General features: G+C 38.0%; 2 protein-coding genes across 2 annotated transcripts; both read left to right on the forward strand.

Moving 5' to 3' along the window:
* Nucleotides 1-1,995: 1,995 nt before the first annotated feature.
* On the forward strand, nt 1,996-8,728 carry LOC128859057 (probable cytochrome P450 12a5, mitochondrial). Its single transcript, XM_054095750.1, has 5 exons — nt 1,996-2,121; nt 3,279-3,673; nt 3,737-3,853; nt 7,462-7,912; nt 8,002-8,728. Exons 1-5 carry the CDS (start codon nt 2,023-2,025, stop codon nt 8,614-8,616), a joined length of 1,677 nt encoding a protein of 558 aa, XP_053951725.1. The 5' UTR covers nt 1,996-2,022; the 3' UTR covers nt 8,617-8,728.
* Nucleotides 8,729-11,507: 2,779 nt separating this feature from the next.
* Nucleotides 11,508-17,379, forward strand: LOC128871834 (cytochrome P450 CYP12A2-like). Its single transcript, XM_054113935.1, has 5 exons — nt 11,508-11,567; nt 15,423-15,811; nt 15,896-16,012; nt 16,103-16,553; nt 16,619-17,379. The coding sequence occupies exons 1-5, from the start codon at nt 11,508-11,510 to the stop codon at nt 17,231-17,233; spliced, it is 1,632 nt and encodes a 543-aa protein (XP_053969910.1). The 3' UTR covers nt 17,234-17,379.
* The last annotated feature ends 2,899 nt before the right edge of the window (nt 17,380-20,278 follow it).

Genomic DNA, 20,278 nt, shown 5'->3' on the forward strand with positions numbered 1-20,278 from the left:
TATGCGTAGGAAACGGCCCAATTTGTGGAAAAAAACTCATTGATTTTGCACCATGATAATGCACCGTCTCACAAGACTCATATTGTGAACACTTTGTTGACCAAAAGCTCGACAAATATCATCGAACAGAACAACCGCCGTATTCACTGGACTTAGCACCTGTGACTTTTTCCTTTTCCCGAAACTTAAATTTCTACTCCGCGGACACTGCTTTTTTTCATCGATTCTGCTAACTTTTTAAGTAAATTTACATCTAGAGAAGCCCATTCTGCCTTAATTGCCGCTTTAAGCTCGTTGGTGTTGTCGAATTGGCGATTATTGGCGTAAACTCTTCTGACTAATATACCCCTAATGTTTTTTATTGGGTTTAGATCCAGTGAACACGCCGGCCAGCCCATAGTTTCTATGGAACAATCGGTCAAATAATGCCTTGTTTCCCTGTTAACGCACTTCCCGATTATCTTGACTACAAGGAAGGAATTGCTTTCGATGTACCATAAACGCACCCCAAACCATAATAGAACCTCCACCGAAGTTGCGCTTGGAAAATAAGGGGCGCAAATCTCTCCAACCATTTAAAAACCATCGGGTCCATCAAGGTTCTATTTTTTTCATTCGAAAATCTAACATTTTTAAAAAATAATATGAAATTGGGCAACATTAAAAATATTCCAAATATCTTACTGTATCTCAGTTGGTGTCTAGGTGTTGGACCTTATCAGTGTGGCTTTAGACCTGGAAAGTCTACCATCGACCAAATATTCACAATACGCCAAATCTTGAAAAAGATCCATGAAAGGAGAATCGACACATACCATCTTTTCGTCGACTTCAACACTTCATTAGCACATACATACATACTTGCGGGCACTTGTTCTGGCTGTTGTCGTTGTTGTTTGTGTATGCGTTGATTTGTAAAATAAAAAGAAATGAGTGCAAAGTAAATAAAGAACTCGAGAAGGCAAAACAAATGGTAAACGAGACGGAATGCGCATTCGCCGTACTTTAAATAACTGCGATTTAATTGGAGAAGTGGCGGAAGTAGCTCAAGTGGCCAAGTGAACAAAGTGGCACGTGTAAACCTAAAAGCGGACTTCTGCCTTCTCCAAACTGGATAAAGAGCCAAAGCGAATGGGTCTGGTGGTGAAAGAGGACAAAACGAAGTACCTCCTGTCATCAAACAAACAGTCAGCGCACTCGCGTATCGGCACCCTCGTCACTGTTGACACTTATGATTTCGAGGATACTTCTCCCAGGAATCAGCATTAGGGCAGCCTTGAAACCAAATGTAGAATCTCTCTTGCCAACAAGTGCTACTTTGGACTATGTAGGCAAATGAGTAGTAAAGTCCTCTCTCGACGATTAAAACTAACACTCAACAAGGCTCCCATCATGCCCGTCCTAACGTATGGCGCAGAAGCGTGGACGATGACAACATCCGATGAAGCGACGCTTGGAGTCTTTGAGAGAAAGATTCTGAGGACAATTTTTGGACGTTTGCTCGTTGGCAAAGACGAATATCGCAGGCGATGGAGCGATGAGCTGTATGAGCTTTACGACGACGGCGCAGCGGATAAAGATCTAGCGGCTACGTTGGCTGGGTCACGTCGTCCGAATGGATACAAACGCTCCGGCTCTGAAAGCACTCGATGCGCTATCAGCTGATGGTAGCAGAGGAAGAGGAAAAGAAAGTCACTACCACGCATATGACATTTATAATTTTCTCTGCTATTATTTCAGCTTTAACATAAACCGATACATTTCTGGTTGCATTATTATACATGACTGATAACATACAATATATATATATATAATATATAAATATGGAAATCGAGAGTAATTGGAGTGCATCTAAATACTTATATATATACATAAGATTACAGCTGGATGTTCGCAAAAACTTCTTGTTTGGGAGTATGCGAGTTTGTGGCCGCCGAAAGCCATTACAAACTGATTCAAAAAAGAGACTTTCAGTTGAATTGGAACAGTGGTCGCTTTAAGTTACTTATCTTAACCTTAAAAATGCTTTCCGTAAAAGCAAATTTTGTAACGGCACGCAAAGGAGGAAGCATAACAAGAAATATCAAAGCAACCACTTCACGTTTGTTAGCAACAAAGCAGGTGAATGTGAAGCAACTTATGAAATTTAATCAAAATACTTACTAAGTGAAAACTTCGCGCAAAGGCAAGAAAAGTAAATTAGGTCGGATCGATTTTACTATTGACCATTCCTTTAACTTAAAACAAATAAGCGGATGCAAAGTATAGTGAAACATTAATGAATTCAAAAAGGAACGGCCTAACAATGGGTTTGAACAAAATAATCATCTAAACTGAATTTTACGTACCCAAAATCAAGTACATTTATTTTCTTCAAAAAAACTTATCACATAGGTAGGAGGTAACTAAAATTCCAGTGACCCTTTTTTGTGTAAAATCGCCAGTAAAATTCAAAATTGCTAGTAAAGTTCAATACTTCAGTCGCCGAAACATAGTCAAGAAAAAGTTGTATCCGCCCATACATATTGAAAAAGAAAAGATTGTATTCAGTCTTTTTGTAAGTTTCGTTCCAAAAATGAACCAATATGACTCTACAGGATGTAGCAGTTTGAATATATTTACCCAAGCATTTTTATTGCTTATGCGTCAGTGCTGGCCACGATGCCATTCAAGCTCTCTCATTGACTTTGATTACGATAAATCTGTTAGATTGTCCCAGTATGAACTTCTTTGTCTTTCCTCTACTTCGTAAATAAGAGAGGAGAAGTTACCTTTTCGTAGGCCACAAAATAGCTCTGGGTCTATAAATGGGGAGACTGTCGCTAGCTAATTTATCTGCCATTTCGTTCCCAGTAATCCTATGTGGAAATAATGGAACCCATAGGATACGGACCTGATTGTTCTTGCTTAAGATATTCAGCTTATCAAGATTTTCCGGCACCAGTTTCGATGTAGCCCGGAAAGAGTTAAGAGCCTTGATTGCTCCCTGGCTATCAGAAAGGTAAATTTTATGGTACATACCACATAAATAAATAAATCAATAAAAAATGCAGTTAATAAATCGATTCGCTCTAATACACATCGCATATTACAATACATATATACATATGTGTATTCTTATACATCTACATATATGCGGATGGGTGATTTTGCTTATCTACATGCCCTAGTATGATTGCTTTTCGGAGTGAATAATCTTAAAATATATTATATATATACCTATATGTAGATACACTCCATGCCATATATAGATATACCATATATGAAAATTTTAATAGGCCCAGCTCTATCAACAATCATGCGTCAGCAAGCTCTCCACTGAAAACCAACCAACAGATGTAGCCTTGGAATGGCAGAGGGCACGTCCATTTAGCGAGATACCTAAAGATAGCGCACTTAAGTTCATAAGTAAATTTTTACCAGGTGGCCCGTATTCCAAATTAGATTTCAGTCAGCTAGCCACAGCTATGCTGAAGGATTATGGACCTATTTTCCTCATGCCAGCTATGCCAGGTCGACCCAGCATCTTAGTGACACACAATCCAGACGATTTCGAAAATCTTTTTCGCAACGAAGGTGCATGGCCGATAAGGCCATTCTCGGAAGCTGTACGCTATTATCGCAATAAGCTGCGCGCGGATTTTTTTGAGGGCGTAGAAGGTGTAATAGCGACGTACGTTTGAAGCAATGTAAGCAATATGTTTTGTTGTGAATGTGACGTTCTCAATACTTGCAGGCATGGCGAGCAATGGAGCTCATTTCGTACGATTATAAATCCAATACTTATGAAGCCGAAGAACGTGAATATGTATATCAGCAAAATGGCACAAGTGAATCAGGAATTTGTCGATAGGTACATAATACAATACATATATGTATTTTAAGTCATAAACGCTAAATGCCTACATACACACACACTTGTATGAAGTCACTTTGTGATTTTACTATATTCGGAATATTTTTCGTTTTTATTTTTTTTTTTTCGTGAATTTTCTATGAAAGTATAGTTAATTGTATAATAAAAACCTTACAAATCAAACTTCCAAACTTTGTAGAACATTCACAAAAATTTAACAAATTTGTAAACATTATCATCAATGCTTATTTTTATTAGAATCTTCATAAAACTTCAGCGTAAGTAGTTGTACAGCTCATTCACTTATAATATAATATAAAAATAATATAAAAACTTTGAAGTGATCCAAATATCGCGTTGATTTTTGGGAATTTTTTTCGCAAACGATATTGAGCATTTTCTTTCATACAAAACTCTTCTGAATATGTCACATAGAATGCCAGCCTATTCCTCATTGTTATTGCTGTCATACGTTGCCATATTCACAAACAGAGATCAAAAACCAGCTTACAAGCCAAGTCACTCAGCCTGAAGAAGAAACAGGTTTTGTGTAGCATATCTACTACGGATAAATCGCAAACGCAGACATGCACACATACCAGCATAAACACTCCCCATATAGCAGGTTGTTCAATAAGTCTTGTAGTCCGGGAGCCAGGGGTCGATTTTAGACTGCGTTTTTATACCGTTAAATTCTTGACTATACTTGTGATTTAGCTTTTATGAATAACGAAACTAAACGTCAGCTGGCGCACCCGCGGTAGGTGTGATTGTGGGAGGGTACGAAATGTGTCGAAAAAAATTTCTACCAACTCATTTTATACCGGCTGAAATTTTTTTCATGTATTGCTGACATTTAGTAGAATAAAAACAAAAATTAGTCAGCTGCGCCGTAGAGGGGGGAAAATACGTCAGTTGAACGCAATGATACAATCTTGCTTCGGCTGACGGTCTTCCCACCGCTATAAATGCAGCTGACCATCATTATCATATTTTCATATGTGTCCAAAATTATGTAAAAAAATTTCAATGGTCATAAGTAGTTTTACTTTTCAATTTTTTTTTACAAGTTTACCTGTTCAGCTGACGTGTTTTCCCCCTCTACCGCGCAGCTGACTATTTTTTTTTTATTCTACTAAATGTCAACAATACATGAAAAAAATTTCAGCCGGTATAAAATGAGTTGTTAAAAATTTGTTTCGACATGTTTCGCAGCATCCCACGCACGTACCCACTGCTACTGGACCAGGTGACGGTTGATTTCGTCATCCATTGAATGAGGCACCATTTTCAGTATTAAAATCAGTCGGCATGGGATGATAAGGTCAAAATGACCCCTGGCTCCCGGACTATTGCGATTCGATAAGAGAGGACGTTGTTACTAACCAATTCTTGTTCTACAATCTCATATGAACGTATGTGAAGTTTTACAATATTTCAGGTAGTAGTCTAGTCAAATACTCATTTTTTATAGATATATTTTAGGATTTTTTTTAAGAAAATAATAAAAATAATTTTATATGTAGTATGTTATTATTGCCATCAAATAGTATACAAAAAAATTTTTTTTTTACTTTTTTTTTATGGTAGTGTCGCACCAAAGTAAAAAAGGTGGCTTATCAACAGGATTTTAGCTCTTCAGGACATCTGAAACGATAAAGTTAAACTGATTATTATTCCGAAAGCTTGCCATTCTTGCAGGTGCTACAATGGGAACATTTTTTTGAAAAATAACAAACTGGCGGACTTTTAAAAAAAGGTATATTTTTCGGGTGGAAATCAGAGTGTAATATGGAAAGTAAGGGCTAAAAAGAAACGAAAGTAGCACCTGCCAGAACTACTGATGTGTGGAATAACTGATGAAAATTTCAGATAAATCAGATGTCCTGAAGCACCAAACTACTTTTGGCAAGCCACCTATCTTTTTCCTAAGGCGTTTACTTTGGTGCCACAATACTATATTACAAAATTGTTTTTGTATACTATTTGATGTCATACTATAAAATCAAAATAATCGCATTTTATTTTCTTAAAAAAAAAATCCTGAAAAATATCTATAGAGAATGAGTATTTAAAATATTGAAGCTGTCAATTCTCTCTTTGTTTACCAAGACGTGTCACAGTATTTTCTACAATGGAAAAATCAAGTAACCTGCGGATTGAATTTTTGATTTCGGAAGCTTTAAAAGCGAAGGAAAAAGGAAATTTATGAATGAATTTTGAAAGTGTATAAGGACTCTTCGCCATCAATCAGTGCAGTAGAAAGATGGATTGCTGAATTTAAATGTGGTCGTATAAACCTTGAAGATTCATGTTAAGGACATCCAAAAATAGCAACAACACAAGAGATCTTAAAAGAATACGGATTATCGTCGAGTGACTAAAAGAGATTTAGTAGAAGCTCTAGACATCTCATTCGGCAGTGCAAGCAACATGTTGACTGAAGTTTTTGGGTTTCAGAAAGCTGTGTGCAACAATTAGAGTATTTGAAGGATAAAGCGCTTTTTTTTGCATCGAATAATCACCATGTATGAGGTTTGGGCCTATCACCATGACTCTAAATTAAAACAAAATCCTAAAGAGTGGTGCGAAACAATAAATTCTGAATATTATTCTAACTTTTTAGAACAGGTGAAGGAAAAAGTTCGTGAAAAAAAATTCAGTTTGCAAAAGAAAAAAAAAATTGTTTCATTAGGGCAACGCACCGTGTCACAAGCGCACTTTGACAATGGCTAAAATCCATGAATTAAAGTTCGAACCGGGGGCTTCCATCTATTTCCAGACCTAAAAAATTCATTTTTCATCAAATGATGAGGTCATAACAGCTGTGGAAACGTATTTTGCAGCCCGTGCAGATTCTCCCTTCAGGGATGGAATTCATAAATTATATAATTAAATTCTATAAATAATAAACTGTATTTCAAACCATAAAATTGTGTTTTCTTATCGAACCGCAAACTTATTGAGCAATCGTATGTTTAGGGAATATTGTTGGGGCAGCAATTCTTGGCCGCATATAAATCCGGTCGTTCCGTTAGCGTAGAAACGTCAGTCGTGATAACCACCAAACAGGTAGTGTTTGGAACCGATGTTTCATTGTGTTGGACTACCTACAAAGTCTATTCAATTATATTATTCTTAGAATATTATATTGTACTTTTTGGGTTAGTTAAAGCCATACTAGTTTTTTATATAATTTGCAGAAAATATACGTATATTTTTTCTTTTTAATAAGGTGAATGAAGAAATAATTAGTTAAAAATGACTGCTCAATAAAAATTTAAATTTAGGATTTTTCGCTATCAGGGCTGGGTTAAAAATTGTATTTATGATTTTTATTAATTTACATAACCTTTAGCTAAAAATAGGAAAAATAAATCAGGATCTTGATCTAACATTTAAAGAAAGTGGGCATATAAGCAAAACAAAATAATTTATTAAATAATTTTTCAATTCCAATATCTTGAAAATGGTTAGCTTTTAGACATCATGTCATATAAGAAAATTCATCAGAAATTACCCAAACAATAATGCCCTTAAGTACCTACGTTGACTCTCCCGATAATCCTGCATATGCAACTTTTTATTCAATTTACTGTCAGCAGAATCCGTTTAATACGCAATCCCGATACCTTGGAAATGCCAGACGATTTTAAGGAATATCTTCAACGCTGGGCCCTGGAGTCGGTTGCTATTGTAGCACTTGACAAGCAACTTGGCTTGCTGCGAGATGACAGTGAAAATTCCTCAGAAGTTTTGAAGCTCTTTTCGGCCTTAAATGATTTCATGGAACTCTCTTTCGATTTGGAATACAAGCCTACATTGTGGCGGGTGGTAGCCACACCAAAATTTAGACGTCTCATGCGAGCAATGGATGATATCAAAAGTGTAACATGGAAATTTGTAACGGAGGCAGTTAGAAAACTAGAGGTGGAAAAGCAGCAGGGCATCGAACAACCAGAGCACAAGAAGAGCGTTTTGGAGAGGCTGATAAAGCGAAACGACAGAGTAGCGGCAGTTATGGCTATGGATATGATGATGGCGGGCGTGGATACGGTAAAGAATTTATGTATTTTCCTTCGTCACTCACACTATTTTCAATTTTTTTTACTATTGTAATATAAATACAGTTAATTTATTAACAGACAACCAGCTTAGTTGCAGGGGCTTTATTCTGTTTAGCGAAGAATCCCGAAAAACAAGCGCGATTACGGGCAGAAGTAATGCGTGTACTTCCACGAAAGAATAGCAAATTCGCAGCAGATGCATTGAATAACATTCCTTATCTACGCGCTTGCCTTAAGGAATCACTGCGGGTCTACCCAATCACGATCGGAAATATGCGAGTGCCACAAAACGATCTCGTTTTAAGCGGTTATCGTGTGCCTAAAGGTACTTTGGTGAGCATGATTTTCTCGACTTTACAAGCGAACGAACGTTATTTTGCACGTCCCTTGGAATATTTGCCAGAACGTTGGCTACGATCTGGTGAGGAAGACCACGAGCCGAATACAGCAGCAGCAACCAAGTGTGCACAGTCTTTAAAACCGAGCAGCCCGTTCGTTTACTTGCCATTCGGCTTTGGGCCAAGAATATGTGTGGGGCGTCGAATAAGTGAATTGGAAGTGGAGGCAGGAATAGCAAGATTAGTTAGGAATTTTAATATAGAATTCAATTATCCCACCGATAACGCTTTCAAGAGTGTGTTAATCAATATGCCAAATATACCGTTAAGGTTTAAATTGACTGATATTGATTAAAGGCAGGAAATGAAAACTTGTATGCCTTTTTAATCAATTGAAAAACTTTGAGTGGAATATAGTGAATAAATAAGTATGTGCATATGTACATATGTATTTGTGTATAAGTTAATAGACGACTTACAAATTAAAATAAACGAAATTATTTATTTGAATTTCAAAGCAGCACTTGTTGGCAAAAGATATTCTACATTGGATTTCCAGGCTGGCGTTATTATCGGTGTTGATGCTGGTTCTTAAATATACGAAGTCATTCACAAGTTCTAAATCATAACTGTCAGCAGTGATGTGGGTGCAGCACGCGAGTGCGCCAACTGTTTGGTTGATGACAGGAGGTACTTCGTTTTGTTCTCGTTCACCCCCAGACCCATTCGCTTTACCTCTTTATCCAGTTTGGAGAAGGCAGAACTAATAGCGCGGTTGTTAAGGCCGATGATATCAATATCATCGGAATACGCCAACAATTTTAGGCTCTTATAAAATATTGTGCCTGAGCGATTAAGTTCTACGGCTCGTACGATCCTTTCGAACATCAGGTTAAAGAAGTTACACGACAGAGAGTCACCCTGTCTAAAACCTCGTTTGGTATCAAACGGCTCGGAGAGGTCCTTCCCAATTCCGACGGCGCTGCTGGTATTGAGCAACGTCATCTTGCACAGTCGTATTAGTTTTGCAGGTATACTAAATTCAAACATCGCGGCATAGATGGAACTCTTTTTCGTACTGTCGAATGCAGCTTTGAAGTTGACAAAAAGATGGTGTGTTTCGATTCTCCTTTCATGGGTCTTTTCCACGATTTGGTGTATTGTGAATATTTGGTCGATGGTATGCTTTCCAGGTCTGAAGCCACACTGATAAGGTCCAATCAGTTGGTTGACGGTGGGCTTCAACCTTTCACACAATATGCGCGCTAGAACCGTATAGGCAATATTTAGAAGACTAAACTCGCGGTAATTGGCACAGAGTGCAGGATCACTCTTCTTATAGATTGGGCAGAGCACACTTAAATTCCAATTGGCAGGCATGCTTTCATCGGACCATATTTTGCATAGAAGCTGATATGCCCCTTACCAGCTCCTCGCTACCATGTTTGAATAGCTCAGCCGGTAGTCTGTCGACGCCCGCGGCTTTATTGTTCTTTAGCCGCGTTATCGCTATTCTCACCTCGTCATGGTCGTAGCGGAACGACAATTCCGTCGTCAACGATTGGGGTATCGGGATTTTCGCGTTCTCTCTGACATGCGCAGCTGTCACTGTTTAACAGGTTCCAGAAATGTTCCCTCCATAACTTAAGTATTCTTTGGATGTCAGTCATCAGATCGCCTTCTTTGTTCTTACAGGAAAACGCCCCGATCTTGAAACCTTCTGTAAGCCGCCGCACTTTCTGGTAGAATTTTCGAGCGTTGTTCCTATTGGCTAGCATCTCAAGCTCCTCGCACTCACGTATTTCGGCCTCCAGTTTCTTCTGTCGGATAATATGTCTCTCTTCCTTTCTTAGCGCTCGGTAGCGATCCCACATGGCTCGCGTTGCGCCCGATCGCAGCGTGGCTCTATAGGCAGCATCTTTTCTCAGAGTCCGATTTCTTCTTCGCTCGCGGTACCTTGATAATGAGATATGTTGCTCTATTGCTCGTGCATACCGGTTTGTTGGGCAATACTCTCTGAGAGCAGGAGTGAGAGTCGAGTGGCGAATCTTCTGGCTGTCTGTTGTGATTGCAGCTTTTCGATGTCGAACATTTTTTGCTCAGTTAGATGTACGTTTTTGGCTGCGTGTGCGTAGTTTGGCTGCAACAAGGTAATGATCCGAGTCGATAATGGGTCCTCGGATCTATCACAACATGGTCGATCTGGTTTCGCGTTTTTCGATCAGGAGACAGCCACGTTGCTTGGTGTATTTGCTTATGCTGGAATCTGGTGCTGCAGATTTCCATGTTTCGGGCCCCGCTGAAATCGATCAGCCTCTCTCATATTTATTGTTCTTATCGAAATGAAATGAAATGAAGGTCACCAAGAACCAAGTTTGTCAGTTGTCGATTGGATTTTAAGAAAAGACTTAAAGAAAAAAAACATGGTTCTATGCGGCAAAGTACTTGACAAAATATAAATGAATAATAATAAAATAAAAATGAATAATAATTGTTTCTGTAGTCCTCTGATGAGTGCCATACTTCCGATCTATGCGAAATAACTTCGACGGTAGCAAATTATCAGCTGAGCCTTCTGCTTATTTACTTATTTAGTTCACAATAACACAAACCTTCCTTTCATAAAGCGGTCCTTTCATCAATGACATATAATTGGCCCATATTTTTTCGTTGACGAGAACGATCGCCACGTTACTGTGAATGGAAATCGATACCGCGACATGATAAACGATTATTTTTGACCGCAATTGAATGGTATGGACTTAGACAACATGTGGTTTCAACAGGACGGGACCACAAGCCACACAACACACGCTACAATTGGTTTGTTGAAGAGTAAGTTCGATGAGCGCATTATTTCCAGAAATGGACCGGTCGAATGGCCACCGCGCTCGTGTGATTTGACGCCTCTAGACTATTTTCTTTGGGGTTATGTGAAGTCATTGGTCTACAGTAACAAACCGGCGACGATTTGTGAGCTCAGAGCCAATATTGAACCCGAAATTGCTGGAATTTCGGCCGATTTATGCAAAAAAGTGGTCGAAAATTGGGTTCAACGATTGGACTTCGTAAAACGTGCACGCGGTGGTCATGCAAAAGAAATCGAATTTCATACTTAAATGTATATGATCAAACTCGATAATAAAAAAAAATGAGTTAAAAAAGTTTATGTTTTATTCAAAAAAAAAGTTGAAGCGCTCTTACTGCAAAACGCTTTATATATATATATATATATATATATAAGTTATGTTGCCATACACCACTACACTTCCCAACGTCGCACCCTGTGATCACATTGCACTACACGTGAGTTCATTGCTCCAATTAAAGTTCACACAAGAACTTTCGCTGACGCGACACACGCGCAAGCGATCAATTGCAATATCCAATGCTTGGGAATTGCAAGGCCAGCATATTGGCCAACACGCGCAACCCAACGATTGCGAAATACCAGCAAGTGGTGGGAACTGCAACGTTGGCGAATTAGCTTAGGTTAAGAAGTTAGTTGGTAAGAATTATATTTTGTAAAGTTTAGTTAGAATCAGAACTGCAACTAGTGCGGAATAAAAATTATATGTGAACAATTGAAATCGCGTTTTTTATGTTATCGGTGAACAGTTGGTTCACCGCAACTTTAATTTTTTGGAAGCCCCTATCGGTCAGGGCTTAAGTTATATATTATATATATATAAGGATGACCATATTTATGTTCATGCTTCATTTAGAGTGATTTGAAGAAGTAGCAAAAATGATGCTGACCATTAAGAAGGCAATTTCCAAAACCATCCGCTTGTTATTAATCTCGTAGCATCAATTCAAATCAATCAAAGCAAAAATGCAAAGTGTAGGGTACATCACATGTAAAATAAGCTACAATAAAAAAATTCTATAAGACTGAAATTATCAAATAAAATGAAATGAGAAATGCTAAAATAAAATTCAGAAATTATAAAACCAAATACACACTTAAGCACATGTAGATATACAAAAATACATGTTTTCCAACGCTTTCATAAAGTCTTACCAAATTGTAAACCAGCACAAATATTTAGTTAAGCGACAGCAGCGAAAGCGTTTGGTCTTGAGAACTCGAATTTAAAAATGTTTTACGCGAAAATGAAATGTCTTGCGATTAACGAACTCGGTATCCGAAAAAACTTCATAATGATCACAAAGCGATTGCAGGCAACAAAGCAGGTGAATAACTTAACAGAAATACGTGGTTTTGTACTTACACACCCACTGTGGGCAAAAAGTAAGGTGAATTTATTTGTCAAACTTCGTGGGATTAAAATTTCGCTCAAGTTATTTTTTTCATGAGTTGGCAGCACTGTTAACAACATCTGGGCCAACTTTCATGTGAATGTCATTATCAGTAATATATTTACGCTTGTGTTTACCAAACGACCAAGAGTGCATTTTTCGATTTTTACAATGTCTGATTTGATTGAGCCGAGAAGTGCTATCAAATTTTGTTTGCGGAATGAAATTTCGGCTGCGGAAACGTTTAGCATGTTGCAGAAGGTATTTGGTGATTCGACCATGTCGCAGAAAAATGTTTATAAGTGGTACACAGACTTCAAAGAGGGTCGAGAACATGTTGATGACTTGGAGCGCTCCAGTTGACCATCGACGTCAACAGATGACCAACACGTCAGTAAAGTGAAGGAGTTAGTGAAAAATGGTCGGTTGACTGTTAAAGACCTTACTGATATGATCGGAATATCAGAAGGATCTGTGAAAACCACTTTGAAAGACCATTTGGGCCTCCGAAAAATCAAATCTCGTTTGGTACCGAAAACTCTCAATTTCTTGGAAAAAAGTCGTTGCGTTGATGTGCTTACGACCCTGAAACAACCGACCACTCAAGCGAATATCGTGCTAAAGGCGAGGTCAGACCGAAAAGAGCACGTCAAAGTCGTTCAAAAATAAAGGTCATGATGACAGTTTTTTTCGATTTTCGTGGTGTGGTGCACTATGAATTCCTTCCACCTGGCCAAACTGTTAATAAGGAATATTATTTGAGCGTTATGCGTCGTTTACGTGAAGCAATTCGTCTAAAAAGACCAGAATTATGGGCCAACAACTCTTGGTTTTTGCATCACGATAATGCACCGTCTCACACTGCACTCGTTCTTCGTGACCATTTCGCCAAAAATTCCACGCATATCGTTCCGCAACCACCGTATTCGCCTGATTTGACTCCGTGTGATCTGGCTACTCCCAAAACTCAAGAGACCACTCCGGGGAACGCGTTTCGAGTCGATTGAGGAGATAAAAGCTGAATCGAAGAAGGTGCTGCTGGCTATACCGGAAATGGACTATTTGGCATGTTTCGGGGATTGGAAAAATCGTTGGCATTAGTGTATTTCATCGAGAGGGGATTATTTTGAAGGGGATGAAATTGATTTAGAAGAATAAATAAAGATTTTTAATTTTACAACCAAATTCACCTTACTTTTTGTCCACAGTAGTACTATACATATAAGCTTTGTACTGCCAATTAGTGTATGAAATGTGAAAATATTTTGTAGCATTCTCTGAGAATAGGCTTAAAGACTGTGAATGTATGTGTATGTGTTAATTAGACATATATATATGTAGAGATCGACTGCTCTTTCACATGACCTTTCGACATACGTTTAATAGGTAACAGTGTTTAAGGAGGGCCATAAGTGAAGCCACCATTGCATTGCTGAAATTAACGGCACAGTCAAATTGAGTTCGGTCAATGGCATAAGTAATTTGTTGTCGATTTTATCAGTTGCTTTTTAAGGATTTTTTTAACTGTATGCCCCAGTTTTTTTTACTTCAACAAACACAGCACCACATGATTGTCAAAAGATTTGGAATGAAACAATTTGTAATCAAGTAAATAGTCTGCATGCCCACACACATACGTAGGTACATCAATAAGAGAATTCAACGAGTTTTATTTTGTTTTGCTCAATAAGTGTCTAAAACCTGTGCACTTTATTTTCGAGAGTAGAAAAAAGTGAAATTTAAATTCGAAAGTTGCTATACAACTTTGCTTTTCGATGACACCCAAACTAGTTATTCAACTTTAGAGTGAACCAATAACAGATTTATTGTTGACCACGTCAATAATGCTTCTTTTTACACATATGAGAATAGGTAAGTAGGTGAATTGGTTTAAGTTTAGTTTAGTACCTGTCTGATACTCTCTCTACCGGAAGAGATCCACAGCCAACCTGAGCAGTTGATGTAGTGGGGAGATAGATGGGTTTCAGCTTGGAGCACTGCCAAGGCTGTCGAAGAAAGAAGCACCCAGTGATCTTAATCACCCAGCTTGCTAAACCCGACATTTACAGAGAAAATGAACGGAGTAAATGGTAAGCCGACCCTTTTAGGAGTTGACCAATTTGAATCTGCGCCATCTCTTTCGCTCCGTGTCCCCTGAGCATACTGCATGACTGTAGGATTGAAAAGACTTCTGCCTGAAAAACACTAGCAGGCTGCTACTCCCGATGCCACCTTGGACCCGTCAGTGAAGACAGATTTACCAGACTCGGTGTAGATTTTCCTCTCGTTCCAATCCTGCCTACTTAGAAAGATTGCCCTAGCACTACCCTCAAACACTAAAATGTAAAATGACTAGAAAATTATTATTCGGTACATTTTACTAGTAGTTTTGGTTCACCAGCAGATTACAGCAAGAACGAAGTCAGAGTGCAGATTCCTTTAATTGCTTTAGTGGTTATTGAATTTACTAGAATTTAGTTTGGAGAATGAAAAATGCGCAATAAAATGAGGCAACTTATTACACGTTAATTTAGTGCCATCGTTCAATAGCTCATCCGACTCGTGGGTTATTGTCGACCTAACACCTGTTTTGGATAACCGTTCCAACATTGCTTGAACACACCTTTCATAGTCATCGGACCGATTATTTCCCAAGAACCCTTCAACGACTTCTTTCTTTGTCCGTCAGGTATTAAATTCATCTACATTCAAGACTTTGTTATTGAAAGTTGTTCAAATTGAGTTTGACTGTTTCAGGCTTCTTTTAATAATTTGGAGAACCTTTTGCGTTGGTGACATAAAGGTTTTGCCTGAGAAGACCACAAGTAAAATTTTCCGAATAATAATATTTAATAATAATAATTAAATAATAAGTGAACATTATTTCTATTTCATTAGCATGAACCTGCTGTCACTTCAGTAAATATATGTCCAAACATCCACCAGCCTGCGGACTCATTCTTGGAATGGCAGCGCGCACGCCCCTTCAGCGAATTGCCTAAAGAAGGCGTTTTTAGGTTTACATGTAAATTTTTACCCGGAGGCCGGTATTATAAATTAGACTCCAATCAATTGGAAAGGGCAATGAATGAAGATTTTGGTGATATTTTCATCGTACCAGCAGTGATGGGTCGTCCCAATATCGTGGTGACACACAATCCTGAGGACTTCGCATCTGTGTTTCGCAATGAAGGTATGTGGCCAATACGGCCGTTTGCAACGTTACGATATCATCGAAATTACCGCCATGCAGATTTTTACAAAGGCACTGAGGGTGTTATGACGACGTGAGTATCGAAAATTGTTGAGTAATAGTTCCTCAGAGTAGAATATATACAAGTAAAGCGATGTATTTCATGCTAATCCGGCAGGCACGGTGAGCAATGGAGTTCATTTCGTTCAATTCTAAATCCACTGCTAATGCAGCCAAAGAATGTTCACAAGTATTTCAGCAAGATGGCACAAGTGAATCAGGAATTCGTCGATAGGTATGTTCAAAAATATCAACATATCACTTCTGCAGGTTAATTCTTATCCTACCCATATTGTTTAATGTTACCCTATTTTACCATTCGCAGAATCCGCTTAATACGTGATCCCAAGTCGCTGGAAATGCCAGCGGACTTTGAAGATTATCTAAAACGCTGGACACTGGAGTCAATAGCAGTTGTGGCACTCGACAAGCAACTTGGCTTGTTACGTGATGATAGCGAAAATTCCGCAGATGCTTTGGAAATGATTTCCGCCTTGAATACTATATTTACGCTCACCTTTGACTTGGAATGGAAGCCATCACTATGGCGGCGTGTATCTACGCCGAAATTCAGACGTCTAATGCAAGCCATGGATGATATACATAGATTATCATTGAAATATGTAGAAAGTGGAGTCGCAAGACTGGAGGCTGAAAAGCAACGAGGCTTTCAGCGGACGGAAAATGAGAAGAACGCGTTCGAGAAACTGTTGGACATCGATCAGAAAATAGCGACTGCAACAGCCATGGATTTGCTGGTGGCGGGCGTTAATACGGTAAATTTGTCTCGCATTTTTTATTGATTTTTTTTTTAATAATAATTTATATAATTTACTACTAGACTTCCTCCACGGTCTCAGGCATTCTCCTTTGCTTGGCAAAAAATCCAGAGAAACAGGAAAAATTGCGTGCCGAAGTAGATCGAGTATTACCACAAAAAGACGGCGATTTCACAGCGGATGCACTAGAAAACATTCCCTATCTGCGTGCCTGCATCAAGGAATCAATGCGAGTGTATCCATTGTCCGTCGGCATAGTTCGGGCGATACAAAATGATGTGGTCTTGAGTGGTTATAGAGTGCCCAAAGGCACTATGGTGAACTTGGTTTCCTCGACTTTATTGGCGAATGAAAATTATTACCCGCGACCTTTGGAATTTTTGCCAGAACGTTGGCTACGGCCGAGTAAGGCAGACGATGATCGTTCCATGACCGAGGCAGTTGAGTGTGCGCAAGCGTTAAGACCGAGTAATCCGTTCATCTTTTTACCGTTTGGTGTTGGCCCAAGAGTTTGCCTAGGGCGCAGAGTTAGTGAGTTGGAGATTGAATTGGGCATAGCAAGATTGGTTAGAAATTTTCGAATTGAATTTAATTACCCCACTGATAAGGCATTCAAAAGTATGTTTATAAATATGCCAAATATACCGTTGAAATTTAAATTTACGGATATTGAATAGGTGCGAGTAATCATCAAAATTGTATACAAAAGTGGATATCTATGAAAAATATATAATATTACATATATACATACATACAACAAATTTGCCCTACTCATCCTGGAATATATACATTTATTTGTTTACATATTTATATACAATAATTACACCGCGTTACACACATTCTGTTCTATGAACCAAATATACTTTTTCGGAAAGGGGATAAAAAATAAAACTACACGTGTATCGGCGATTTTCATGTACACGTCACAATTTTTTTTTTGTCTATACTAATATTATAAAGAGGAAAACTTTGTTTGTTTGTTTGTTTGTTTGTTTGTAACGAATAGGCTCAAAAACTATTGGACCGATTTTAAAAATTCTTTCACCATTCGAAAACTACATTATCCAAGAGTAACATGGATTACATTTTATTTTGGAAAAAAATAGGGTTCCGTAAGATATTTGGATTTTTCGGACACAAACTGAAAAAAATATCATATATAAAATAAAGTCAACTTTTTGTGTGTGTTCGCTAACCGGCCGTGTCTGCACCGAATTAAACCAAACTTACACACATTGTTAAGAAGGTATTGAAAATGGTTTCCGTATAGTTTGGATACCTATTGGTGGATAGGGCTCGAGATATAGGTCAAAACGTGGACCCGGGTAACCTTCGGATGTGTATGTACAATATGGGTATCAAATGAAAGCTGTTGGTGAATGCTTTAGTTCAGAGCATTTTTTATGCCCCTCCGTGACTGGGGTCTCGAGATATAGGTCAAAACGTGGACCCGGGTAACCTTTGGTTGTGTATGTACAATATGGGTATCAAATGAAAGCTGTTGATAAGTGCTTTAATACGGGGTAATTTTCATACCTATTGATGCCTAGGGTCTCGAAATATATGCCAAAACGTGGACCCGCCGTGTCTTTGCACCGAATTAAACCAAACTTACGCACATTGTTAAGTAAGTATTGAAAATGGGTTTCGTAAAGTTTGGTTGTAATTCGGAGCAGTGGCAACGGGTACAGCGTTCTTTTGAGCCAGCCATAATGTCGCTTACTTTTTTAACGCTTGGGGCGGAACTGAACTGTCAAATTGACAGTGTGAGTTACAATGTGTCAATATTTCTTTCTGATTTGGATGCCATAAGGACAAAACGTAAGTGCAACATGTAAAAATTGTTTGTGAATTTTTTTGGAGTGGATTTTGGAACAGTGAATAATTTCTTACGAAATTTGAGAACTTAATGTGAAATCCGAATGAAATTATGTGTTCGTGGAAAAAACAATTTTTTTCTTTTTTTTTTTTTGGAAAATATAAATGAATAATGGTTAAAAAAGCTCCAATGCTTAATAAAACATATAATTTGAAACGAAACATTCATGGATGATCAGGAAAAAAGACGATTGTTTATTCATATGCGTTGATTTGAAATTTAAAAACAATCTTCTTTTTTCCTGATTTTCAATTTATATTTTATATTTACTCAAAAACAAATAGAAAAACAAAAAATATTGTTTATGCCAAAGCGCTTGAATAAAGAATAAAGAAATAAATAATATGAAAACCATATATTTTCTGTTCTAAACCATATCTATTCTATTTTAGTGTGCCCAGCGAAGGGGCCGGGTTTGCTAGTATTTTATAATATAACATTAAACGAGCAATTCTTGTATGCATATCTGTATAGCCACACGATCTCAGGATTAGCTTAACGGATTTGAATGAAATTGGGCACACAGATAGTGTATCACATTTCTAGACTTTTCACCTAGGTGTTGCCACTGACAATGTTTCACAGGGTTGCCACCTGTTCGAAATTTAAAAAAAAATTCCATGAGATATGTCGATGTGGGTATCAAAAGAAAGGTATTTCACTCCGCATTACAATAGAGATATAAAACCCCGAATTTTTTCTATTAATTTTATTATATTAAAATTAAAAATTGTTACATTGAAAATTTTAATGCTTTTAAAGAAACTTAGGCCTTTTATTTTCGCGTTTGTAAGCAATTGTGTCAGTATCGCGACAAATAGACCAACAGTATTCGCCAAGCATATGCGTAATGTCTTGTCCTTTAAAGCGCTTTTCAATAGCCGCAATGTTCTGATGGAACCTTTCGCCATGTTCATCGCTACAAGCTCCTAAATCACCAGGGCAACAATCTAAATGACGTCATTAATATGCCCATTTCGCCATATGCCGAAATCATTTCTGCAACAATATTTTTATAATGGTCAGCTCGTTTGTTGCCAAGAAACTGCTCAATAACGGCAACTGTGCCTTTCCATGCACGTTATTCGATAGCTTTCAATTTTGATGAAAATTCATAACTTGCAACTATTTTTTTTTTTATCTGCGGACCACTGAAAACACCTTAAGTTATACACATCATTAAAAAAATAAAGTTACTAAAAGCCTTCGTTAAAAATAAATACCTGCATGAATCTTTGCGCCGCTCAGTTTCGGAAAAATATTGCGCAAACTTGCAATCGCCTCGCCCTCACGATCCAGTTTTTTAACAAAATTTGATACGACACCGAGCTAATGTGCAGTGATGGCAAAATGATTTGAGATGGCTGCACTAATGGTAGATTTTCTATACTTTCTACGCCTACTTTGTAGCATGTTCGCATTCAGTGTAATGCTGATCTCTTTTGCGACATTCCCATGTACACAAAAAGCACTGGTGGGTTGGAAATTCACGCTTAACACCCATGAGTATCCGACCACTTTTAGATCGCAGCATATTTTCCAATTATGCTCTTGGTAGTTTATCAGCTGTAATATTAATTCCATGCCTTCGTATGTTTCTTTGAGGTTGGTGGCATATGCGATCGGGACAGCTGGATGTTTGTTACCGATATGAAGCAGCCCTACTTTAAGGCTGTTGACCGATGCATCGATGAAAAGTCGCCACTCCTCTGAAATATGAGGGTAACCAATTTTTTCAAACATGGAATCAATATCACAACAATAAGCCAGGTTTTTCCCCCGATCTTCGTGCAATTTAAAAAATTCGTCATATGGAATATTGCTACGTCGTTCACGAGCGGCT

This window comes from Anastrepha ludens, chromosome 2 (genome assembly GCF_028408465.1).
Source record: "Anastrepha ludens isolate Willacy chromosome 2, idAnaLude1.1, whole genome shotgun sequence".
Lineage (NCBI taxonomy): Eukaryota > Metazoa > Arthropoda > Insecta > Diptera > Tephritidae > Anastrepha > Anastrepha ludens.